At 54.0% G+C, this 25,972-nt stretch overlaps 1 protein-coding gene across 6 annotated transcripts; it reads right to left on the bottom strand.

The window, feature by feature from the left end:
- Positions 1 to 680: 680 nt before the first annotated feature.
- USP2 (ubiquitin specific peptidase 2) lies at positions 681 to 25,938 on the bottom strand. 6 transcript variants are annotated; one of them, XM_045556274.1, is made up of 13 exons: positions 25,711 to 25,938; positions 17,077 to 17,891; positions 5,400 to 5,450; positions 4,778 to 4,901; positions 4,518 to 4,629; positions 4,312 to 4,422; positions 4,055 to 4,119; positions 3,750 to 3,853; positions 3,578 to 3,658; positions 3,350 to 3,428; positions 3,016 to 3,123; positions 2,721 to 2,841; positions 681 to 2,464 (listed from the first exon to the last, which is right to left on the bottom strand). In XM_045556274.1, exons 2-13 carry the CDS (start codon positions 17,848 to 17,850, stop codon positions 2,377 to 2,379), a joined length of 1,818 nt encoding a protein of 605 aa, XP_045412230.1. In that variant the 5' UTR covers positions 17,851 to 17,891; positions 25,711 to 25,938; the 3' UTR covers positions 681 to 2,376. The 6 variants fall into 6 exon arrangements, with proteins under 6 accessions (XP_045412230.1, XP_045412233.1, XP_045412232.1 ...); XM_045556277.1 differs by lacking the exon at positions 25,711 to 25,938 and adding an exon at positions 24,664 to 24,912; XM_045556276.1 differs by lacking the exon at positions 25,711 to 25,938 and adding an exon at positions 23,540 to 23,648.
- Between the last annotated feature and the right edge of the window lie 34 nt (positions 25,939 to 25,972).

Below are 25,972 nucleotides of genomic sequence, written 5' to 3'. Positions count from 1 at the left end.
ATTCAACATTTTCAGGAGACATCTGTTTTAGCTTATCGTAGGTCTGTACAGGCACCCAAGTGTCTCAACAAAGTACCAAGAGGGTAATCCATGCCAGCAGTTAAAAAGGAGACATTCAAGAAATGTGTATTCAATACACTAATTTTCCTAGGTGTAAAAAGTGTTATGTAGAATGCCTTGATTCTTAGATGTATGCTGAGGTGACATAACACCTCACCTGTAAATGTTTTGGCCGAAAGAATAAAGTACAGTTGACCCTTGAGCAACATGGGCTAGAACTGTGAAGATCCACGTAAAGGCAGATATTTTTCAACAAACGTGGATCAAAGATACAGCGTGTCTGCAGGATGCAAAACCTGGTATAAAGAAGGGCCGACTTCAGATTTTGGTATATGCGGGAGGTATAGGAGGATGTCCTGGAAGCAATGCCCTACGGATGACTGTACATGTAAACAATTGTAGCAGGAAGTTAACAGTGAATCTGGATGAATACAATGTCCAGCATGTGTACTATTTTAGCTTTAAAGAATTGGAAGTTTAAACTAGAACGTGAGGGTTGTTCACTTTTCCACAACTTGGAATTTACCAACCGTTGAAGCAATGAAATAGATGGCAACTAAGACTCAGGGAGCCTTTCCTGGGTTCAGCCCCTCTCAGATCAAGACTCCATCATTGACCAATTTATTTCTCAAAGCTATTATTTATTCTGTACAAGGTTCCACTGTACATTAGACATTCTTCTACTCTTGCTTACACAGTAAACAAGTGTACACCTGCCCTTGGGCTCAGGTTCACAGGTCTTCCCTGGAGAAGGGTGTCAGGCCAGTTAAACTCAGGGTGTCTTTCTCTGATGCCTCCTCCTGGGAGCACTGGTCCACTCCAGGCTCCGAGGGGCACAAGCCAGGCCCGGCTGTGTGGGTGTGCAAAGGTGCACGGTGCTCCATACCTGTGCTGAACAGCTTTTACTCTGGGGACAGCACAGCTTTGTCCAACTACTTAGGGCAAAATCAGGCCCATGGGAAAGAACCATACAACTGAGGCAAGATGTCCCCAAATACCCAGGGGCTCCAGTTCCCAGGGCAGGACAGAAAACCAATGCCAGGAGGAGCTGAGGGCAGCATGGGCATCCCTGAGAAACTCGGTCCAAAGGGCCTATGTCTAGGAGGCTCTGAGAAGAGGGTACGGGTGTCAGGAAGGCCAGGAGGGAAGTGACGTTAAGAGAATAAATAAAAGGTGAGAAGCTCTAGGGATACAGGGCTTGTGCTATCCTTCATACAGCTGGGAAGCAGACCAGGGGTGGGTCAGAGGAAGCGGGCAGGAAGAACTTGAGACACTATCATCAGAAATATCCTTTCGCCTAGTTTCCTCCTAGCCTCACTGCCATGCACCAGCCAGGGGTAAGGGCAGGCCCCGTCCCTCGGCAGGCTCGAGCATGGCACTGGGGAAAGGAGAGGCTGAGGGATACTTTAGGAAGGGGCAGTTACCCCCTGGTCCCCAAATGCTATAAGGCACAATTCTTGGAGGCAACTACATTCCATCCAAAATATTAAAACAAAAAACAAAAAACAAAAAACAAAAACTTGTTTTATATCCCAGGTCTACTGTGGCTGTGCTTGGGGCCTGGCCAACACCCACCTAGCACCACAGGGCTGGCATTAGAAAAGTTGTACTTGAAGAATTAAAAAAAAAAAAACAAAACAAAAAACAAAACCAAACCGAAAAGGACCAGTACAACGTCCCAGCTGTGACGAGGTCTGAAGGAGAACATCTCCAGTCTGAAAACTTCAGGTATGGGAATTAAAAAAAAAAGTTGGGGTTTTAAAAACCAAAACCAGCTTTTTCCAAAGATGTCCCCTCATCTGTCCCCCTGGAGTTAGCAGCGTTAAGAGGGCTCTTGGCTCAGGGGGGTTTAGCGTCGGCGCGGCGCGTCCCGGCAGCGATGCTCCCAGCAGGCTCCAGGGGGCGCTGTCCTCCCAGAAGGCGCGGGGCTGCGGAGAGCCGCGGGCGACGAGGATCTTCTCCCCACAGGCCGCCGTTGTTTATTACACACAGGAAAAAACCACAAGCTTGAAAATGCAAACAAGAGAAGCCGAGGGAGCGCTGGGCTGACTCCGGCCTCCGCGTCCAGTCGATCTTCCCCGCCGGGCCACGGCCCGGGAGCACCCGGCTCCTGGCGCCAGACCCTGACCAGGCCGCACTAACTCCTGCTCGGCAGCTTTATGTTAGTTTATTTTTCTCTTATTTGTCAGCGTTTTTTTTTCCTTTGGGTTTTTGTTTGTTTGTTTGTTGTTGGTTTTTTTTTTTTTTTTGTCTTTTTAAAAAACTTAGGGTGTGGGGCCACCACGGGGAAGGGATAAAGGACGTAGCTCCTCGCTGCTACATACGGGAGGGTGGACTGGCCAGTTCGTAGAAGAGGAGATAGGCGTCGCTGGTGCGCACTTGGCTGGAAGACATGGGTGTGACACTGTGGAGAGAGCAGGGCAGTGTCAGCGAGGAGGCCTGCAGGACCCAGGGCTGAGCGGCTGAGGAGGCGTGAGGCCGGGTCTCTGACCTCCCAACTATACTATACCCCTGCAGCCAACCTCCTCTTTCAGAGAGCTTCGGAAGTTATGTAGCTTTGTGGCTCTGACCTTTTCTGTCCATGCAAGCTGGAAGCCATGCCGGCGGGGGAGGTACTGGTGTCTGACAGCCAGGAGCCCTGCCCAAGACCTCTCTCTCACCTGGAGTCATTGAAAGTGTGCCATTCGCCTGTCACTGGACTTCGGCAGTAGGCTGTATAGTGGCCACCCATGGTGGTTCCGGAGTGATTGGACACAGCATACAGGTTGTAAACAGCGTGGTCTGAGGAGGAAACGCAGGTGTCAAGCCGCCGAAGCATCCTCCCTCCCCATCCCTCCCTCCAGCCTCTCATTTCCAACCTTTTCATAACTCACACCAGCGGCTTCCCTGCACCCCTTACCTCCCATCTGTACCTTACGCCCTGTGGCTTCTCCCCCCCTTCCTCCTGACACTCACTGGTGTTTTCTGAGGCAAATTCTCTCAAGTCCAGGTCTCTTAGTGGGAAATTCACAAATGTTGTGAGCTTGCTGGTTCGTATCCTGGATTCTGAGAACCGCTTCAGATCTGGTATTGATGCGAGTCAAGGACAGTGGAGCAGGCGTAGAGTCAAACCAAAGGAGACCCAGTTCTAACTGGGCAACTACACTTTTCTCAGGAAGCAGAAAACCAAAGTACAAAAGGAAAGCCTACAAGTTCTGCTTTTTCCTACTCTGTTCCCCCTACCCTTTGGCCCCCTGTCATTAGACGCCCTCAAAAGTCAAATCCCTGCCCTGATGGATGTTAAGGATACGGAGCACCAAGATCTTTGGGAACCTCTGGATGGAGAACTTCTTTATACATCGTTTTCTGGCTCGGCAGCGACAGCATGTCTGCAAGACAAGACAGAGTCAGAAAGAACTCATGGGAGAGGTCCGTGGGCCCCAGTTCACTAACTTCTTGGCTGGATCTGCTGGTATCAGCATCTTCCCAGACAGGTCTTGTGGAAACTTGTTCTTGCTGTTACCCAAGGGTGACTTACTGGCTTTTCATCGCCATCAAGCACATCCTCTTTGGTGAAGAGCCTCATGCAGTCCATTAATGTCACCTCAGGGTAACCTCGCTGGGAAAGAAAAAAGCAAAGGTCAGAGAAGTCAATGACATGAAAGGATAGGACAGGGAGTTCCAAAGGGGGGGGCAACTGGGGTGCATACCTTAGCAATGGGCAATGACAGGTCCCAGAAGGGATCAAAGACTGTAGAACAGTAACCACAATCAGTACATGTCAGTGAGCTCTTCAGCTGCCCAACAAAGAGATCTGGGGAAGAGAAGGCCAAGAGATCCTGAAATCCAGGGAAGTGAGCACATGATCTTCTTTTTTACTGCACCTGCCTCCAGTTTTTTGGACACTGGGCAGTAACAGCTTCCCTGGGAGAATGATTCTTAGGGCTTTTCATGCTCTGCTCAGGCAAATGCAGGTAACAGTGAAAGCAGGCATTCTTCTCATCCAGGCACTTACCCCCAATCCGACTGTCTTCCCGTTCTAGATATTTTCTCCACATCTGTCGCCCTTTTTCATCATCCCTGGGAACCAGAGAGAGGGAGACAATTGGATCAGAGCTCAAACCATGATATGTTTAAGGGTCTATCAATCTAGATCCTTAATCTTCATAAGTAAATCATATTATTCCCAAGTCATCACCCCCGAAGAAAAGCAGGTAAACAACTCAAGTTCACAAAAGTTTTACTTTCCCACAGTATTCTCCTCTTACTTACGGAAGATGATCGAGGTTCTCTGGATTGGACTTAGGCCTTGGTGTCACTCGGTTCACCTCGTTGTGGAGCCCATCCAGAAGAAAGCGAAGGAACTCCTGAGCATCCTGCTGACTGAACCCAAAGAAAAGAGAGTGAGCAACACCTCTTGGCCCAAGAACCTGCTCTTGCTGCCTACTCTGGGGAGGACATGTCTGCGAGGCCCTTACTTATAGCCGACGAAGCGAGGTGCATATCTCTGGATCTGGGTCTTGAACTCAGACGGGCTCACCACATCATTGGGGGATGAAGTCCATATGGTCTGGATTAGTTTTGCAAACTCTGTTAGAAGGACAAGTGAGATATTTTCTGTAAGAAACTCTGAAACTAGAATGCCAACAAAAAGTAAGCAAAGAGAAACAGGTCAGGTATTTCTAAAGCCCAACTCCTAGTCCAGAGGGGAAGCAGGGGCCTGTCAAGGGTCCCTCACCTTCCATGAGGGCTGTGTGTGCATTGCTGCTGTGGCTGAGGTCTCGCATATAGAGTCTCTGCAGGCAGTAATCTCTTAACTCCCGGGTGTTGCTCAGGCACTGCAGAATCGAGTTCATGAAGCACTGCAAGAGAGGGTCCAGACACTCAGTGGGGAGAACAGAGCCCTGCCTGGCATCTCCATTACTTGGTGCCAAAGGTGCTCTGGTGTATCTGCCCAGACATGAATCTTCTCACAGCCTCAAGTTCCTCTTTTCATAAATGAAAGGGCTAAAGTGAGGCAAACCCCCACTACAGGTACGGGTGATGTAACTGGTTATTTGCTATAGAGGTGTGCAAAAGGGTGTGGACACGCTGGCCGGAAGTGGGTGGGAACTGATGGGTGTCCCTGATGAGAAGGAGCCAGGACAGTAGCAAGCTGACAGTTAAAGGGGCAACTCCCCTTTAACTTCTTGCTGTGGGTGGGTAAGGCAGAGCCCAGCAGTTCTGGGAAACACCAGTCAGGAAGGGCAGGTACTGACTGGCTTAGAGGGTGGAAAGTCAGCAGGGGACTCTGGTTAGATTGTCCCAGTCAGGATAGTAGGGGGTGGCCCTGGGAAAGAAGTGGGCTGGGAAGAACTCACCGTGTTACCAAGGTTTCGAAGACCAGCCAGACCCTGGGCGCTCTTAGAATTCTGTAAGCAAAGAACACATGGCGTGTGAGGCACGGGGCGAAGAGGCTGGGCCTGTGCTAGGCTCTCTCATGCAACCCTCCTCCAGCTAGAGCCACGAGCAGCGGGCCACGCATTATTCTCTCTTCAACCTTACTCTAGGTACCTTGCAGGAAAGAGGATTGAGGAATGCCTGTTATTTTCAACATACAACGTAAGTATTCTTCAGGGCCTTGATTTCTTTCATGGACTGTGTATTTCCCCCATCTTTAAATTATTATTCATTCTCCTGCTACAGTGGAGACTGTAGGCATTCATATATTTGCATACGTATTTGACTCCTGGTTACAAGAAATTTCAAGTTTCAAATCCAGTTGCTATCTCAAATGACCTATATTTGTACTCCTAGATGGCCAGTATATAAAGTAGCTATCATAACAGGCACTTTGGGAGGTTTTGAAAAATTAAAGGACAAAACACCCTGAGTTTCGATCTTCAGCTGGGAAAAACTCAAGTTGGCCTGCCATTCTGAATTGTCAGAGACAGGTGGAATTCCTTCCAGCTGAGCTCAGCTCCTAAAGGCTGATTAAAGGCTGGGAGAATCCTCCCTGCCTGGCTCAGGTTTCAACATCCTGACCAGCCACTGGCTGGGAACCCTTGTGACAGCAGATGGGCCAGCAGAGGTAAGCAGCTGGCTGAAGGTGCCACTCTTGCTTTTGTCCCTGTTGTGGAGGCTGGTGAGGGGGCTGGAGAGAGAACAGGTGCTAGATCGAGGACTCTATGCATTGTTTGTCAAGGTCTCTTGGCTAATTCTGGGCATACCTCCAAGGAGTCAGACAACCTTCAGGCTCAAAGGGTTAAAGAAACAGTGTGCAGATGAGTCTGCCACCCCCTCTCTCAGGGAGGGGACCTGGGAGCATGTAACTCTGGAACAACACTGGCTGGGGCATGCGTGGGGCCAGCTCAACCCTGATCAGAACAGGAGCCTGAAATAACTCAGCTAAAATTACTCATGCCGTGTGCTGACAGCCTATGAGGCTGTCAGCAGCTCAAAGCCCATGAGGTTGTCAGCTCAAGAGGGGGTGGGGTGGGGAGGAGCAGGCTGAAGGAGGGCTTTTCTCAAGAACTGCCTTGCTGATTCCACAAGTAAGAGGATCCCTTCTCTGGCCAGTTGTCAGGTCTAGCACTAACAGGTAGGGAAGAAAATATAACCAGAAAAGAGACCCGGTTTAAACCTGCAGCTAGGGAGAAAGCCTATTGGCAGATGGGGCATAAGCATCCTTGCAGAGCTTCGCCAGGGCTAACAGTATGCAGCCCCAAACAATATCTGAATCTTACCTTCCTGACAGTCTAAACCCTGATGTTCCAGCAAGAGGTCACAACAGAGACCTGGGAAAAGGACCTTATCAGCATTTTCTGGTAAAACTGGTAAAGGACTCCTCCAGGGCCCAACAAAAAAATAGCTGCAGAAATCCCCATGTTGCCCATTCAGAACTAAACCTGAAAGCTTGTTCACCACAGGATGCCCACTTACACTTATTTTTGGCAGTGCTTTATTAGTTCTTACCCACTGTGCCTTAGACGACATCTGTCTAAACAGGCTGTAGACACAAAGCATTCTACCACTGATGACCATGTAAATGTCCACCAAGGCAGGCTCTCAGCTGAGACAACAGTCACCTAGCACGGGGGTGGGGGTGGGGAAATGGGAAACTGGAGTCATCTGTCTACAGAAGCACTCCTGTGGTGTTTTAAAGATGCTGACACTTAACTCTGACCCAGCAGAGTTAGGGTCAAGAACATTTCATCACCCATGGTCACTAGTTACTATTCTTGAGGATCTAACCCTTCTATTCGCCTGGGGCTTGGGGAGATGGAGAGGCTCCTTTAAGGCATCATTAGGACCTCTTTTTTTTTTTTTTCTTTTTTTTTGTAGGGTGGCGGGGTGGTGCTTTTGTCTAAAATTTCCTGAGCTCAAAACCACAGGCCAACTTCTAAGTGGTCTGTGTAGAAGGTGGTGGGTGACAGGAGTTGGGGGGCAGCAATGGAGGGAAGAGCAAGGCTGCTCTATGCCCAGCCAGCCAGGCTTCTGCCAGGAATAGGAAATCAGGAGCTCCAGGGAAAGTCAGCACTTTCCATTCCAGAGAGGAACAAAATGTCCCCAGAGTGACCTTTCTTACAGGGCAAACAATCCTACAGGGCTGACAGGGAAAGAGAGGCTAGAACTGGAGAAGGTGCGAGACCCTGCACAGCCAGCCTCTCGCCCCTAAAGCAAAAGAAGGAAATGACTCCAGCTGTCACACTGGGACACATGTGCAGAGTTGAGAAAGTTTGGACCCAGGGCTTCCTTACATTCAGCCATCAGCAAACCTAGTTTTAACTCAGTAGCAAGCACTGTTCTAGAGAGCAGATGCCACCCCCAGAATCAGTAAACAGCGTTCACCTTCCATGGGGAAGCGGGGGCTCAGTAGAGCCCTCCCCGTGCTAATGCAGAGGCAGCACTTAGGCCATAAGAAAGACTGATGGAGGTTTGTGTCTTTGCACTCAAGACAAAGGGCTTTCCTGCTTACTTCACCTGTGCGGTGAGGGTCAGCCATGAGTCCTGGCTGCAGCCAAGAAACCTGGTGTGGCCCTGGCACGGGGCAGGGCACGCACTGCCAACATGGGAGCTGGTGCCTGTTACATAAGACCTGTCAAGCTCGGGTCCCTTCTCCCTTCCCCAAGGGGCCAGCACCCAGCCTTAGACCCAGCATAACTCCGGGGTGGCTACTTCCATCGAGGGATCCACTGCCCACTTCGCAGAACTGGACAGGTGTGGGAAGAAAAGGGAAGTTGCCCTCTTTCACCTGTCTGCAACTGCTCTGCCCTTCACAGGGTCAAAAGACCCCTGTCACCAACCCTTGGGAGAGAGCCCTTTGGGAAACAGTGAGGGGGAGGCAGCCCCTTTCTGACCAGCCTTTGTTGCTGGGGTTGGCCTTGGAGGAGTCACCCCGCAGAGTCCAGCGCGCTGCCCTCACACAACGACCGAGACCTAGTCAAGGTTACACTTTCTTGCACCTGTCCTGATAGGTACCAGTAATTAAGAGGCCAAGAGCCACCTGGTGCTGGGGTCACCGAGGAGGGGGGAGGGGGACTCAGGGACTGGGACCACCTCAACAAGGGGAGGGGACTGCGAATAAGCGTGCGATCACCTGGGGAGGGGGCATTCCTTGCCGGGAGACCCTGGGAAAGGAGGGGTGGGGGCTGGGAAGAATCCGTCCCTCGCGCCGAGGGACGCGTGCTGGGCGGGCGGGGTCCGGGAAGGAGGCGGGACCCCAGGCCCTTGGCGTGGGGGTCCCGGAAAAGGGCCCGCGTACCTTGGCTTTGTTGAGCAGGAGCCCCACGAAGGTGGAGAGCAGCAGGGACGGGGAAAGAGGGGAGCGCGGCCGCAGCTCCTTGGCGAGGGCGGGAAAGGGGGCGGCGGGGGGCTCCTCGGGCAGGGTCACCGTGTACGAGGTGCGCATGCTGGGGGTCGGGCGGCGGGCTCAGCTCCACGCCTAACGTTGGCAACGGGGGCGCGGGGGTAGTCCCCGCGCGGTGCCACAGCCCGGACGCCGAGGCCAGCGAGGCCAGCGAGGCCGCCAAAGGACACCCTCCGCGGCGCCCAGCGGTAACCGTTACGGCGGGGCCCGACCGCGCGCTCCTCCGCCTCAACCTCCCCGGCGTGCGCAGCCAACCGCCCGGGCCAGACTCTCACGCTCCCGCGGACTGGCGGCCCCGCCGGCGCCTCGGGTCCCGCGACGTCAGCGCGGGGGCGGGGCCAGGGCCGCAGCCCCGCCCCGCCCCGCCCCCGCCCCGCCCCCGCGCCCCGGCACGCGGACCCGAGCGAGGCTGCAAGGACAGCTTCCCCCGCGCCTCCCGGCGGTCCTCCCACACGCCGCGGCGCCCCCGGCCCGCAGACCCTCGGCCAGGCCAGCCCTCGGGGGAGGCGGGACCAGAGCCCCGAGGCCCGGGTCGGCCTCAGGGTTGGGGCTCAGGAGAAATGATCCTTGGGGCCCGCGGAGGACACCTCCCCGAGACCAAGTGTCAGCCGGGTGAGCTTCCCCCAGGGCAGCATACAATTCCTAACTTTTGGAGAACCTGACGAGAGCTCTGTATTCTCTTCAGGTCAGATGCGCATATGCACGAACTTTTGTCCAGCATTCAGCGCCCTCCTGAAGCTTAACATCCACACAGTCCGTGGGGGTGGCTGGGCCCAGGTTAAGAAGATAGATTTCCACGGCCTCGGGACTGCGCTTTCCTCCCTCCCCTCCTACTTGTGCCCATTATTAAGAAAGGCAGTGCTCATATTTTATAAGGTACAATAGGTTACTGTCCCTTTTGGCCCCAGGAAAGAACCTGTAATGGCTTCTTCTAACCAATTTCCCAGCTCCATCTTTCACAGAATCTCAAATTTGACTTGGGTTTGGGAGGTGGGGAGAAAGTAACATACTGGCGGGGAAATAGGCGCTCAACTGCTGTGGGGGTGAATGTCCTATTCTGACCCTAAGCGCAGCAATGCTTGAAGGTCAGGGGTCTTTGGGTTTTATTTCTGATGCTCTGTCCCTCCACCTAACAGGGAAGCAGCACACGAATCTGCCTAGAGAAAGTATCTTGTTTGGAGCTTGCTGGCTATTTTTAGCCAGTATTTTTAGCATTTAAAAATACCCTGAGAGGCAGCAGTGTATGCTGTTACTCATCTGTGGGCTCCTTCTGTTCCTTCTGGTGTGCTCATCCCCACATGTACACGCGCACTGCACACACGACCACAGCCAAATGGGGAATGTGTCTGGGACACATGTATGGACTGTACCCTAGGCCACCCACAAAGCAGAAATTTCCTGCTGAGAGGGGAGTCAAGGAAGGTCGCCTCCTCCCCCTCCCGTACCAGCCGTGGTGATGGGAGGGGGCGGGGGCAGGAGCAGCAGGACCATTGTATTTGGTGATCAGTGAGGGTGGGCATGTTAGGAGGGCCCTCCCTACAGTCACTGTCCTCACCTAGACTCTGACAGAACCTAGATCCTGGATAAACTGCAATAGCCTTTTTCTCCAAGCATCCTTCTTTCCAGCCACACCCTTTGAAGCCAGCCCTATGCTGTTTGCAGCCATGTTTGCATCTGATCACATCATCCTTCTGCCCTGAATCAACTAGAGAACATGCCTCTTGCATGCAGGCTGGAAGCCTCAGGTAGCCTGTCTGTAAGGCTGTCCGTCCATAGGCTACTTCCATTGTCACCACTCTCACTCTCCTCTGATCCCTGCTCTTAGCCTCTGCTTAACAAACCAAACTGCCACTCGTTAAGTACTTACTAGATGCCAGGCACTGGGCTAAGGGCTTTAAATGTATATTATCCCAATTAATTTCTATAATAACACCATGATGTACTAACTATTACCTCTTTTTTTATAGATGAAGGACCTTAAGCCCAGAGAGGTCAAATGACTTTCCAGGACCACTAAGTTAATAAATGACAATGTGGGGTTTTATCTTACAGCAAAACCCATGCTTTTAACAACTACTAGGAAATTCTGGGATGCCTGTCCTGCTCTCTGCCAATTACCTGCTTGTAAATTGTGCTCAAAACTTGCATCTTCCACAAAGCCTTCCCTAATGAACTCCACCCACTCTAAACAACCCATTACTGCATATCTTCAGTCTACTGTGCGTTCAGCCTGCACAGTATTAATTTATCTTAATATGTTTATCTTTGTTTTATAAGTATCTCTAAGACTTTTGTAAATGGTCTTAGATTAGGTGTCGCTTGTCTTGGTTGTGTCAGCACATTGAAACCTCCTCAAGGGCAGGGTTGGGGAGGTGGGGTGGACACAGCCCAAGAAGTGTTCACCCACTGTAGCATTTGGCCTATCTCCCTGTGCGAGTACAGGGCTTGCACCACTCAGCCCCAGTGATGTGAGCACTACCTTCTCTTCCACCCCAGACATCTTGGCATTCTGCCAGCTCGCTCTCCCTCTCTCCTGGGATGCAGGAGCTTAGGGGTGTTGCTGGGGGCAGGGAGCCCCCGACTGGGAAAGCTCTACATGGCAGCATGTTGAGAAGTCTAGGGTGAGGGAAAAGAATTCACACAGGGTCCAGTCCTGTCAAGCAGGTCTGCCTGCTGCAGGACATAACCCAGTGTGGTTCGTTTCTCAATGAGCCAGGTCCCTCTGAGACCCCTTCTCCTCAGTGCCATTTCTTGAAGTGGGATGGGTACAAAGGATATAGTCTTCTGGGATCTCAATCTGGCTCTGGCTCTGTGATTGTCTGTGCCTCAGACACACTGAGCTAATCTGAGCGGGGCTCATTCCTGTAGCCCGAGACTGCCATTTCTCACAGCCTGGGCTCGGCCTGCCTCCCATGTAGTATAAGCCGTTTCTTCACCTTACATCCCTCCTGCCATGACATGGAGTAGAATAAAGTCAGGGCTAGCTCTGTGAGGGCAGGGACTGAGAGGATCCTGCTTCCCTCAGATCTGAGTGGGCAGCTTGGTCCAGAGTTTGGGGACACTGCCCAGGCAGATGTCGCAAGGCCCAGCTCCCAGAACGTGCCTGCTATCACCACTGCACAGGGACAGACCAGTGGCCTGATTGACTGATGGAGGAAAGGGTAGGGGCTCTGAGTCCTTGTTAGGGTGCGGGCTTTTGGCCCACAGTGCACCTTGGGGAGAGAGGTTTGATCCACCCTCCCCACTGACGGTAGTAACCTTCCCTGCATGACTTGGTCCCCAGGAGGTCAAAATCTCTGTACTTCTTTGAGCCCCAGGCAGTCTGGCCTGAACCAGCTGGATTACAGAGGCCCACACACTTCCCTCTCTCACATATGGCTCTGTCTGAGTTGCCAGTTTTATGTATGCATTGAGGTAAGAGGGTACAAGGGGCCACGTGTGCAGTTCTGGGCTCTGAACATGATGTTCATCTCTGAAGCCGGTGGTCAGTGGAGCGGCTCCCCCAGGGGCAAGGAACATTTTGCCAGGCTTGGATTAACTTCTGCATTGCTGAGCCCCACGCCAGCACCACATTAACTCACAGAGACATCCTGGAGTGGGGGCGGAGGAGGAGGCAGGGAGGATGGCGCCGAGTGAGAAATGGAGCCTGGGTAAGGCAGCACCAAGGTTACCAGCCAGGTCACAGCTCTCAGACGGTCTTCAAGGGAGGGAGACATCAGTGTCTTGCTGATTCTAATCACAAACCTGCCTCTTCCTTCTTAGCGGCCAGTACTGCTCCTGGCCATGGGAACCCTCTGGCTTAAGGTCTCTGAGTGACCTTCTTATGCTGTCAACACAGATTCAAGCCCTCAGGAAGTTCAGCCTCCTCAGGGTGGCTGAGTGAGCCTGGGGTGGGAGTGAGGACAGGCCCCAGGGTCTCAGGCTGCCAAGCTGGACAAACAAGACAGCAGGGATGCAGTCCAGCGTGGCTGAGTAAACAGAGTGAGAAGGCAAGGGACAAGAGAGGAAGGTCACACTTCTCACCTACGAGCTCTAGGGCAGCCCCTGGCATCCTCAACTTGTTCTCTTTAGAGTAATCTCTGCTCACTGCAGGGCAGCATTCAAGTCCAAAGTCCCACCCGAGAGAAAAATCACATGACCTCAGCTTATATAATCTCTCTGTCACTGAACAGCTGGAACCCAAGGCTTCAGAAGATGAGTCAGCAGCCCCAGTGGCAAGTAGGACCCAGATACTCAGGTTCCCAGACTCTTCGCTCCTAGAAGCAGGTCCTAGAGCAGAAGGCAAGGGTGTGGAAGAGCCCAGAGGAGAATAGGCTGGGCTAGACTCTGGGCCGGGTCCCTGGCTCTCCCTCCCAAGTGCAGGTGCCCAGCCTGCTGACTGTGATCGGGAGGGCTCTGGGCCAACCCTGGCTCTTCTTGGGGAGAGGAGAGGGTGGCCTGGGCAGGGCGGAGTGAGGGCTGGGCTGAGGCCAGTGGGCAGAATGCCAGGGCTGGGGAGGGAGCAGCTGGAGGGGTGGAGCGGAGGAGGATTAGGAAGGATTGTAGGGGTTAAAGCACAGCCCTGGCAGGGCTCAGTGGGAACAGCTTGTCCTTCCATAGGCCCGAGAACAGGAGGGGTGGGGCGGTGGGGCGGAGGGAGAGATAACAGGGTTGGGTACTCAGGCTCCGGGCTTTCTGCAGGGCTGAGCCACCTGGGCTGGCTTGGAGTCCCCACTGGGGGTAGTGAAAGCCTTTTCTCCTACCATCACTGTCCCTTCTCTCAGACTGTCTGTATTTTAAGCAGAAGCTGGAGCCTTAGGGCAGCCCTCATTATTCGAGTGCTGAGCTGCACTCCCATGGCAGGCGTTTTGTTGGTGCTTACACAAGCATGGGGTGGGGTTATTCAGAATTCATGTGGCCCCCCGTCCCCCGCCCTGCCAGTTCTTCTCTCATGCTCAGCTGAGTCTGTGATATTCCAAGTTCATGTTGGCTGTTACTGTTAATGAGGGAAATGAGACTGGTTAGAACTGTTCTTTACCTTGGTCAGGGCCTGCTTTTGACTTCCCTTTATGAATGATGCCTCCTGTGGCTCAAGTCAGCTGCCCTGAGAGCCCCCTGGGCCATGGGATGCACTTTCTCACCTCTGCTCCTCCCACAGGAGCCCTCTCCCCTCTACTCAGCTGCCAAGTGCCCCCTTCCTATCAATTTTCCCTCCCTTAATTTTTATTTTTTTTTGAGACAGGGTCTCACTCTGTCACCTGGGCTAGAGTGCAGTGGTGTCATCATAGCTCACTGCAACCTCAAACTCCTGGGCTCAAGCAATCCTCCTGCCTCAGCCTCCTGAGTAGCTGGGACTGCAGGTGCCTTCCACAATGCCTGGCTAATTTTTCTATATTTTGTAGAGATGAGGGGGGGAGTCTTGCTCTTGCTCAGGCTGGTCTTGAACCCCTGACCTCAGAGCAACCCTCCCGCCCTGGCTTCCCAAAGTCCAAAGTGCTCCCACTTAAGTTTGAATGACCTCATCTGTAGCATTTTACTGGTTTCAGACTCCTCCCCATTCATTATTTGCTTTGAGCCTCATGGTATCCTCATGAGGTGGGCAGGGCAGGTGTGATCATTCTCTTTTACAGACAAGGAACTATAGCCCAGCTGGTAGATGTCCAAGGTTAAAGAAGCAAACTGTGCTCCACAGGTCATGAGCAGCCCGTCCTAGCCTCAGATGACCTCTTCCCTTTCGCACCACCTATGACACTTAAAAGCACGCTGGGCTGTTTCCTATTGCAACTATTTAAGAACTTACTTTCCCCACGTGAATTGGGAATGCACCTGCAACTTGCCGGGCGCTGCCACACAATTCCCTTCCGATTCCTCACAGGAATCTAGGAAGAGGGAACTATGGTCACTCATTTTACAGAGGGGGAAACAGGTTCAGAAGTTAAGGAACCTATTTGCAGTTACACTGCTAGTAAGCTGAGCACTGTAAATGAATGAATTAGAAGGTAAGACCCTCAAATGGAGACCTGAAAAGAAACTGGACCTGGGTTTAGAAAGAACGGGTCTGGCCCGTGAGTAGGGTTGTTCTCACCTCAGCAAGATGCAGTGAACTCTAGGAAGTAAGGGTGAGAGGGCTGAGGAGAGAGGGGTAAGGTTAAATAAAGGTCTTACGACACTGACCCCTGAGAGGCCTTTTCTGGTTGGCACTATCTTGTGCGTGAGCTCGGAATGAAACACTAGCTCAAGAGCAGGGCATTCCTGGCTACTTAAGTGTACGGTGAGTTGCTTCTGGATGAGGGCAGGAATCTGCCAGTTCTTTGAGGTCCTTTCTCAAATGTCCCCTCGGCCTGGCCCTGGAGGTGGGGGTGGGGCCGGGGTGTCCCCTTTGGAGGGGTGGACGGCAGCAGACTCCAGGGAGGGTTGGGCTATGCCTGTTGGGAAGGAGGCAGGCTCCCAGTGGAATCTGACCCCAGTAAAGAGGGACCCTGCTGTTATGGTTGGGGTTGAGGGTGGGTCTGTCATTTACTCTGTGGCATACTTAAAGATCACCCAAAGAGCTTGTGAAAAGGACAGATTCCCAGGCACTGTCTTGAGAGAGTTTGATTCCGCAGGTCTGGGTGAATTGTTCAGCCCTGCAGGTGGTTCTGGTACAGGCAGTCTACAGACCCCACTTTGAGGAGCAGGGGTTATCTGAAAGAGCCCTTCTCTTCTCAGCAAAGGGAGGGAGCCCCTCAGAGGCTTGTAGGACCTGAGCGCCCCCCGTGGAGAGCGGCTTTCTAATTGCCCCCAGGATGAACAACACCAAGTGAATCCTGCTGCACCCCAAGCACAGCACACGGCCCCATGAAAACACATATTTCTCTCCCAGGCCAGCTCTGTTGTGACACATGTCTATTCTCCCGCTCTTTTCTATGCTAGCCGTCCAGTGCAGCCAACCCTGCCTTGTCAGGATCTGAATGTTCTGGGAGGCCCCAGCTTTTTAATCTCCCATGGCACTTCACAGATAGCATAGCAAGGCTGAGATTCTGTGTTATCAAAGTTGTCCTCTCAAGACCTTTGGTTATCACAAGCTTCAAGGTCTGTGACTCAATGCTCTGCCCCTAGTCCTGAACCTCTGCTCCGTTTGTCTGCATAAGCTCTCTGAACAGCACTGTTTTTTGCTGTGGCACAGCTGTTGTTTCCAAAAGGTGCATGTCCCTAGGAGTAGGGAGAGGTACATAAGGTAATGGCGGAGATGTAGCACCCAGCCCTCCTGCCTGCTTGCCTGTCCATCCATCCACCCACCCGTGCACCCACTCATCTATCCATCCACACACTCATCTATCCATCCAAGCAAACTGCAGGTCAGCTGAGCTCCATGCTGTGCAAGACACATGGTGCAGGATCTAGAGATAGGATTTCTTTCTCATCCTCTGAGAGCTTTCCACCTCATAGGCACACTCATGACTATAGGAAAGGCAGAATGTAGTTAGTTCCCCAGGAGAGGTCTGTTCAGGGATTAGATACGAGCTAAGGCCATGCCAGTCCTTGGTCAGTTTCTGGCAGAGCCTCTTCCCTTATTCTAGCCATGGAAGGGCTGGAATACAGAGGTACGGGATTGTCACAAGCCATAGATAAACGTGTCTCCACTATTTTCTCCAAAGACACATGATAAGTACTGTTGCTCAAACACCCTGGTCCTCAGCACACAAGTGTCAATCAGAAGAGAGTCCTTCTTCCCCTGATATCTTATGCTCAAATGCAAAGCCAGGCCTTGGGGCTGGGAAATAAAGCCTGAGCAGGAGAAGAGATGCAACGGGAGCAAAGAGGCCCCTCTGGTCACAGGGGGCACCAGTGGTCTGGGGCCCCAGCATCCAGCCCAGGATGGGGCAGGGCCTGCAGGACACCCTGGCTTGTTGGGTGGAAAAGGAGAGGGTGAGACCAGCAGCGTATGTGGGGGTAGCGGAGCATTCCTGAGAGCACTGTTGGACCACCAAGTGCACAGGTCCTGAGCGGGCTTCCTAGGGACAATGGGAGAGCCCCTCCCCTTGGCATGGAGCCATAAGGGCACCAGACATGCCTGATGTGGCTTCTCTCGCCTGTTTCCAGCAGGGCTGCAGGAGCAGCCACTGCTGCCATCCATCATCAGTCAGGTTGGGAATCCTGCCCTCAGCCTGGCTCTCTTACATCAGTGGCTGCCTCCCCAGCCCATCGCCAGTCCCCAAGGGTAAACTCACCATGGTGTCTCGCCCTGGGGAGCTGGAGCGGCTGGGCCCAGGGACCTGGCCCTTGCCCTTCTCCCACAGTGTGTAGCGGCCAGTGGGTCGGTAGGTGGGGCTGAGGACTTCAGGGACTCGTGAGGGAGGAGGCTGAGTGGGCACCTGAGGTGCACTGCCCTTGCGACCATAGTTCTCCAGGTAGTCGGCCAGGTACTCAGGGCGGTTGGCTGCCTGGTAGAGCCCCTGCAGGGTGCAGAGCTCTTTGCGTGTGCGTGCCAGCATGGGGCTGCGGCCCAGGTTCCCGGGGTCTATCCGGTAGCTGTCTGAGGTCCGGAGGCTGGAGAAATCCCGGGCCAGGTCTGATTGGCTGTCCGATTTCTTCTGGGTCAGGGTCACCCCCTGGTCCCGGGCACTCATGGGCAGGTAGCTGAGGCAGTTGTTGGTCATACTGTAAGGGAATCCACTGCCCCCACTGAGGCCACTGCCTGAAGGCCGCTCAGTGCTCCGGGTCTGGCTCTCTGCCCGCTTACCACCCACCATGATGTCAGGTCTGAGCAGGGGGCGGCCCCGCTCATAGTCCAGGATGGAGGAAGGGCCATAGGTGCGGGGACGGGTGATGAAGTTGGTTGGGGGGACTGGCTTGAAACCAAGCTTCTCCTTCTCCAGGAAGGAGGTGGCCAGGTTGGCCCCATAGGAGGGGGTGTAGGTGCCATAGCCCGATTTGGCGTAAGGGGCATCTGTGTAGCGGGCTGATTCCGTGTAGCGCTTCAGGGTGGAGGAGAGCTGGGACATCCTTCAGGGCGGCACTCTGTGGGGACTGGGAGCCTCATGGGCTGAAAGATAAGGAAAGCAGTCGTCAAAGGGCTCTGCCAGGTGTCAGGCTCCCACATGCCCGTTCCCCATCCCAGCTGGGCCAGAACCTCAGAGCTCAGCAGGGGTCACCCAGTCCGTTTGCACAAGATGCTGGGTGGCCACTGAGAAACACACGCATGCATGCAGGTATGCACACGGGCTTGCACACGCCTGTGCTTGGCACCTCAGTGAGAGTACAAGCGATGATCTGGCTTTCACAAGCCACACAGAGAAATCAGTCTCAACACATCCCTGCTGCTCCGAGTACTCCCCTCAAAGACCCAGACATGCAAGCGGGGGCTGCCTGACCTCTGCAGCCCCCCAGGCCATGCACTGTCTTCCAGCCCAAATCCCATCTGGGTCTTCTCCTCAGCATAGGCAGAAGCCTTTGAGTTGGGGAATGCCGCCGCCGCCAGCCCCAGCACTGAGACCACTTCCCTCCCTTCTGACTGATGTGACGAGCAGGAGTCTTTTGGGAATCACAGACTGTCTGCCTGGAGTGGCCTGAAGATCATTTGGTCAGATCCTTCGTGAAGAAGAGGAGGCTCGTGGGAAGAAGTAATGGGAAGGTTGATGGGCAGGGGAGGCAGTGAGTGTGGCAGAGAGGGGGCTGGAACTCCGTCTCCAGACTCGATCCCAGGGCTCTTCCCTGGACACAGGCACTGGCTGCATGGTCCGGGGGTAGGGGGAGCGCTTGTGTGGTAGAACCCGTCCTCTTCACCGAGCTAATCCTTCTGTTCTAAGTGGAGTTAGGGCCCTGTGGCTTCCCAGGGGTCCCCCTCCCAACAGGGATCCCAAATTTGTTCTTGGCAATACTTCACTGTGTAAAGGGGGCCCCCTAGAGTCCAAAATCCTGCACTGCAGGTGGCATTCCCAGGCCCTCCAAGTTCTTGCAGCGGGCTCTGGTCTGGTGAAGGAACACAGAGCTTGCTGGATGTGGCACTTTGGAGGGCCCTAGAGAATCATGCATTTTAACCTCTCTGTTCTAGTGGCGCTGGTTTGCGCATGGCCACACACTAGGAGAGCCGCGGTTGGGATCCAGGGCTTTCAGAATCCTGCATGATGCTCTTTCCACTTAACCTTGATGCACCATCCCCCATCACGTGTCCCTCTGTCACCCTAAACGTGCTGGCTTTATCCAGTGGAACTGGAGTGGCAAAGGTGATTTGGAGAGAGGAGCAAGTAGGATCAGGCCCCTTTCCTTGAAGGCATCAGGGGATCTCGGGGGGACCTCGTGGGGCTCCCTGTGGGGATGGAGGCAGAGCCATCCAGGACTCTCTGAGCAGAGTGATTCGCCTGTGACGGACTAGCTGGGCACTTTTACACTAATTGTTTAACCTTTCTGAGCCCCAACTTCCTCACCTGTATATGAGTATAATAATCACATGATTCCTACCTCGTGGGCTTGTTGTGAGGAGTAAATGAGATAATAACACGTGAAAGGGCTGTACAATGACAGTGGTTATTATCTCCTCCCCGGGCCCCTGCCCAGCAGCCCGGCTCCTCCCTTTGTAGGTCTATAATAATGTCAGGGCTGTCTGTCTCCCGCTTGGCGGGCCTCTGACCTCAGCCGGGTCGCCAGGCTTCCCCTGCAGCCCCCGTCAAGATGAGCAGGCAGCGGGCAGACATCTAGCCGTTGGGCAGACACTGGTTTGGGCAGCCCACAGCCTGCCCTAGGCTAACAGCCCAGCCCATCAGGACAAAGAGAAGCTGGTGCCAAGCCCCAAATACTGAGGACTTGGGAAAAAGCTCTAGAATCCCAGTCAATGCAAGGCTTGGAATAGGTGCAGGGGTGGCAGATGAGCAAGTGGCAACTTCCATATAGGCCCCAGAACAGCACTCCTCGATCCTACCAGAGACCTCCAGCAATTCTCAGTCCAGGTTGGCATCAGAAAGGCCTGGTCCAGCTTATTGGACCCCACGTTGGTGCAGGGGACACCCTACCCTTCATGTATACTGCTTTGCCCACTGGGCTCCCACCTCACGACTTCACTGCTTCTTAAGAAAAGATAACTGGGGACAACCTCATACAGGGTTAGAGGGAAACCACAGAGGGAGAGACAGACAGAGGCACAGGTGGGGGTGGGGGAGCCGGGTCCTGCTCTATTTCGCATCAATAATGCAAAGTCAAAGAGACTCCAGGTCTCAGGGGCTGGGCTTTGGGACACCCGGCAGCCAATCAGATATGACCCCCCTCCCCAGGGTATGAGCTCATGGCTCCTCCTCATGGCTCCCCCTCCCCCTTCCCCACACTAAGCCTCCCAGGGAATTGGTATTCTGCCGGCAGTGCCCCAAGCCTGTGACCTCCCCTGGCCCTGCTGATGATGCAGAAGTGCTGGGGCCAAACAAGGTACAGCAGACATGGATAGACAGTCCTGGAAGGCTTGGGGATGGAGGTGCAGCCACACCTCTGGCCCACAGAATCCCAAGAGGGCTCCCAGATCCCCACTCTCCTGCCTGCTCCAATCTGGCACTGCCAGATCTCCCTCCGCCCCCCAGCAGCCCTGGGAGTCATGCCCTCACTAACACCTCCTGGAAGCTCTGACATCTGGCTTGCAGTTCCCATGTCTGTGGAGAGGGTCCCTACTGGGGCTGAGGCCTCTCACATGTCTCTCTCCTCCCCCAGCCTCCAGTTTCACTCTTGAAGATCCCAGCATCTTTCAGGTGAGAAGACAGCCTGGGCTGGTGACCCTTGGTGTTACCTGGCACAGCTGTCCCTGGAGGCTGCAGAATGCACCCTGGCTGGGAGAGTGGGCTGGGGCCCGGGCTGTAGCCTCGCTGCGCAAGACAGGGACAGGACGGGCACTCACATGGCTGCGAGTCTCCCTGTTGCCACAGGAACGGCCTGAACTGAATGGCCCTTTCATGGGGCAGTGGGAGGCGAGCCGATTGGCTGGGATCCCCCGTACCCCTCCCTGCCCAGTGTGGGGCCCCTGCTGCCTGGCTCCTTTCACTGTTTACCCAGAGCTGGCAAGTACAGGCACGCGGCTCCAGGCAGCACCTTCCCAGGTGCCTGTCACCTTGGACAACAGGGTCAGTCCCCTGCCAAGCTCCTCCTCCATGCCATCTTCACTGTGGTGCCCCAACTCTTCCCTTCTATGCCAGAAATTTCCCATCGCTTTGCTCAGTTTCCCCGTCTTGGGAGGTGTAGCAGCAATCCTCCACTCAGGCACTCAGCTTCCTGTCAGGACATCTGAGTAAGCCAAGCAGCCGTCACCCCAGCCAGCTGGTGCTGAGCACCTCTGGACCAGGCACCAAGCGAGCTGAGAATGTCACATGCAGCTTCTGACTGCATCGTCTCAGCAGCCTCAGACCAGCGAGCACACGACCTTGCCATGTGTCTGGCATTCTCAGTGGGCTTCATGCACAGAGTGTCCCAAAAGTCTCAGTGCAGGTTTCGGCTTGAGTTCTTTCAGACATATAAATGCCTCAAGCTTACAAACATCACTGGAAAGACTGAATTATTTAAACTAAAGTTTAAAAAACTTATTCACAATTCAAAAAAACATACAAGAAATTTAAATAGTGAAACATTCTCTTTTTTTTTTGAGCTGGGGTCTCACTATGTTGCCCAGGCTGGTCTTGAATTCCTGGGCTCAAGCAGTCCTCATGCCTCAGCCTCCTGAGTAGCTGAGATTATAGGTGTACATCGCCAGGCCTGGCTTCAATAGTGACACTTTCAAAGCAAGTTTTTAATGTTCGTATTTCTGAAGTTATTAAAGCTTAAAACCACAGTGAGCCTTGGGACATGGTGTATTAACTGGCCTAATCCTCCCAGCCACTCTAAGCAGTAGGTGCTATTATGATGATGCCCATTAGCAGGGGAGGGAACTGGGGATCCTAGGAGTGGTGGGGATTTCCCAAAGTCACTCTGGGAGCAGTGGCAGAGGTAGGTAGGGACCTGTGCTCTGTCCCTTACAGCCAGCCTGAAGCCAAGACCCCTGCTTCACACTTCCCTGGACTCTCCAAGGGCTGGGACAGGGTTGGGGACCTGCAAGCTGGGGCTGGAGGGAAGGACCGAGACAGGATCCAGGTGTCCACAGTCCAGCAACAGTGTGGAGGGTACAGACTCCTGGAGGAGCGGCCCTCTGGATTTTCCACTGCAGGTGAATGAAAGTGAAGCCAGGCGCAACCTGAGCCCCAGAACAATATTGATCAGTCATGAGATGGTCCAGGAGGCCTCCATTTCACCTGCTGTGCCAAGCTCCTTCATGTCCCCTGTCACCAGCATCTACCCCAGCTCCGGGCCCTGAGCCCCAGGCCTGTTTATGAACATGCCCCCTAACCTCCTACCCTGGCTGCAGCTCAGCCCACTCCCCAAGGTGCCCAGGCTAGGTGAGCCCAGGGTTAAAATGAACCCCCTTTCGTCAGCCACTGTCATTTCCTGTTGCTCACGTGCAGGGCTCCCTAACCTGCCCAGCCAGGGGAGGGACTTGCTCCCCAGGAATCCCAGGCACTCCTGGCCCTGGGGGCAGGCAATGGGTGATGTCCTATATCCCAGCAACCTTCATGGCTCCTCTTTGCCCAGACCCACTTGGCTTTCTGGGTTGAAAGCATGTCTTGCTTCTGTGGCCTTGGATAGAGTCCTTAGTCGAGTTTCAGAGGAACGCCTAAACAGGGTTCAGTCCCTTCCCTCCTGCCCAGGTGCCAGGACAGGTGAGTGGGAAGTCCCAGCCAGTTCCGCCAGGTGCTTGGGAACCTCCACAGTGGTGACCTCAGAGCTTCCCAAAGCCACTTGCTAACAGCATCAGAATGTGCTGACCCTGAAGGGTAGTGGGGGTGAGAGAGGGATCCTAATCTCCCTCCATCTGCACTCTGTGACCCTTACTCCTGACTGTTTGAGTCACCTGCTACACTATTTGGGCACAAGCACCAGTCCTGGCGGATGGGATGAGGGATGTCCCGGCAGGTGTGGAGGATGTGGGTAGAAGATTGGGGTGGGCCATACTTATGCCAGAACAGTCTGGGAACTCTGTCTACTCCTCTCAGGCCCCAGGAGCCTCAGCGGCCCCTTCCTCTCCAGCCTGTCACCAGCAGCTCTATCTATCAGGGGCTAGCGCCCAGTAACCCACCAGCTTAGTGCCTAATCCTCTTGCCTCCCTCGGCAGGGGGTCATCCAGGGGAATTTGGGTCCATTTCTGTCTTTCTTACTCGCAGTAGTTGCCCAAGGGCTGGCGGTGGGGTGGGGAGGAGGTAAGATAAAGAGATTGGAGATTAAAGCAAGAACCCTGACTGGTGGAGAAGAAGTGGGTGGGCCCAGGGCAGTGTCTCTTTAGGGTGGTTCTTGATTTGGGGTTGGGAGGGGGGTGGCTGGACATCTCTACACTTCTAAGAAAAGGCAAAGAAATAGGCCTCCAGGGAGTATAGTGTCCTTAAATTCTCTCTTCCAACCACCTCTGCCCAGGCACTTTCTTGGTGCCTCCTCCCCAGGAGAGAGTCCCAGTCGCCCTCCCTCTCCTCCAGGGCTTCATTTTCCCTCTGTCCTTCTCCTCTGGAGGAGCCTTTGGTCTTGCCCATGGGACCCACCAGGCCCCATAGGATGGCTTCACATGCTCCCCCAAACTCACTGACGTCCGTCCTCTAGACAGGGGCTCAGTGAAGCTCAGATGTCAAAGGGGAAGCTACTGACCTGTGTCCGGGGGCACTGGATGGGACCTGGGGGCTTCTCCTTCCCCAGCAGGGCAGGGAACGCAGTGGAGAGCCCAGAAGCTGGAGTCTGCTTTGGGGCTGGGTAATCCGGAGCTCAGGTTACTGACTCCGATATATATAGTATCTTATCTGACCTCGCAGACTTGCAGAGATGGCTAGCGCAACTCACTCGCATTCCAAGCCCTGGGAGAATTAAAGGGGCAGTGGCATGCCCACTCTAGAGGGGCTGCCCTGTTGGGCCAAAGCCAGCCAAGGAGATCTATTAGGACTCTTGGAAAAGGGGCATTTTAAAGTGGAATAGTAGGGGGATTTAAGAGGAAACAGAGGACAGGAAAGATGGTAGAGGGGTGAGGGTGGGCCTTGAGGCAAAAATATGGAGAAGGCAGATTCTCTGGAGCTGCCAGTTGTAGAATTAGAGAACAGGAAGACATACTGATAGTCCAACTCCTTTAATTCTGAGATGGCGTAGACCTCGAGAAAGAAAGCAGCTTGCTCAAGGCTGTACAGATAGTGAGAGGCAGACAGGGACCAGCACTCAGGTTTCAGTCCGACACTCTTATAATGGACTTCTAAGGCCCTGGATTCTAGTTCTTTCCCTTACTGGCTCTGAAACAGTGGTAAGTTACTTAAATTCTCTGAACCTTAGTTATTTAAAATGTAAAACAGGAATAATAATAATGGTATATCTCACAGTTGTGAGGATTAAATAAAATAATATTTGTAAATTTCCTGGCATATAGTAAGAGTTCAATAAGTGATGATGATGATATTGAATACTTCCACTTATTATTATAATTAGTGGTAGTATTAGTAGTGGCACCTCACCAGGTGAACCTTCTAGGGACAAAAGGGCCCCCAGTCTTCCCCTCAGGGAATGCTCCTTTCTAATGCCAGAGAACAGCCCCATGGTTTTTGAACTGGGCCATGTCCCATAGCTGGGAAGGGCAAATAAGACCTGCCGTCTTCCTAGATGTCCAGTCCACCAAGCAGAGAAAGGTCAAGCCTATTTGGGCTGCTTCCCCCTTTGCAGAGAAAAATATGGCAAGCGCAGTTTCCCCAGGCCACCAGGAGAATGCCCGGCCCCTCTGGGTGGTTCCACTGTACCTGTGTAAGAGCTCAGGATTCCAGGGCCTCAGAGGCGGGCTGGGCAGGGTCACAGGAAGGAACAGGGTTCTTAGCCTCTCTGGCCTTGGTGCACTTGTCCGCTCCCAGGATGTTTCTCCTGTTTCTCGATGGCTCTCCCTGGGGACTGGGAGTACCCCAGGCTGGTGCCTCCACCCTGTCTCAGCACAGGCTACTGACTCAGCCCGGGTCCTGATGATGCACCTCAGAGAACGCCCTCATTCCAGTCCTCATTCCGACTCCAGCAGTCTGGCATGCATCTACAGCATCAGAGGAGCAGGGGATGCCCCAACCCTAGCCCAACCAGCTCTCCTTTCCTCCACTCTACCAGGTCCACTTGGGGGATGTTCTCATGCCCATACCGGGGGAAGTGAACAGCCCCTACCACTGTCTCCAGCTCAGCCCCGTTCTAAAGCAGCCGGGTCAGGAGGTGGGGTGTTCACTCCTCAGGGGAGAGCTAGAATGGGGTTGCTCAGGGCTTCCCTTGGCTGTGAAGATTAAGTTGCTTGCCTTGGAGCACCGCGTGCCTACTTATGGTTTGGGATTGGTGAGAATTTCAAAGATGCTTCTTTCTAGTTTGGGATTGGTGGAAAACCTCCCCTTCCGCTTAACTGCTGCCCTCCCCAACCCCCAGCCCCCTGTGGCAAACTGACCAGAGACAGCCCCGGGAGCTTTAAGAGCAGGGAGTAAGTGAGCTGCACGCGCACGTGGGGAGGGGGTTGTCAGTGTCCAGGCGTCACTCTCAGGCCACACACCACACAGGGCACAGCGACGTAGACCCGCCGAATAGGATTTCCTTAGAACATACTGATCAGCACACAGATGGCTCTTTCTGGCACCCTGGGCTGTCAGCTGGCAGCCCTCACACAACTGGCACCCACAGCTGGAGCTCCCCTGCACTGCTGGCCCTCGCCCTACATTTCTAGTGCCCATTCTGCCAGGGTTTTGTTGACACCTCACTTTCTGAGCCTCAAACCGGCGCTGATCTCCGCATCCCCCAGTCCCCGATCTCCGACAGGTGGCACGTACCTGCCTCTTCTCGGGGGATGGACGAGTCGAACCGGGCACAAGCATGGAGCCGCGGGTGAGTCCCGGCTGGCACTGGCGCGGCGCAGCGAGCAGCAGCTGACGCAGAGGGCTCCCTGGCCTGGGCTCCAGCCCGCCTCTCCCCCACCTCCGCCGGGGGCCCAGAAAGGACCTCCCCGGGAAATCGGCGCCACCCAGCGGGCAGCCGCCTCATTGCGCCCGGGCCGCCAGAGCCACAGCCCGCGTCTCGCGTCACTGAGACGCG

The sequence above is a fragment of the Lemur catta genome, chromosome 7 (genome assembly GCF_020740605.2).
Source record: "Lemur catta isolate mLemCat1 chromosome 7, mLemCat1.pri, whole genome shotgun sequence".
NCBI lineage: Eukaryota > Metazoa > Chordata > Mammalia > Primates > Lemuridae > Lemur > Lemur catta.
Note: the sequence above shows the minus strand (reverse complement) of the source record. Positions and strands in the feature narration are given on the sequence as shown.

Bases quoted from the DNA above. Each gene is read 5' to 3' on its own strand.
- USP2 (XM_045556274.1), bottom strand. From the start codon at position 17,850: ATGTCCCAGCTCTCCTCCACCCTGAAGCGCTACACGGAATCAGCCCGC. The intron at 3,124-3,349 runs GTATCCTTAACA...CATCAATACCAG, and splicing joins CCCAAAGATCTTGGTGCTCC to ATCTGAAGCGGTTCTCAGAA. The intron at 2,842-3,015 runs GTGAGTGTCAGG...TTTCCTCCTCAG, and splicing joins ATTTGCCTCAGAAAACACCA to ACCACGCTGTTTACAACCTG.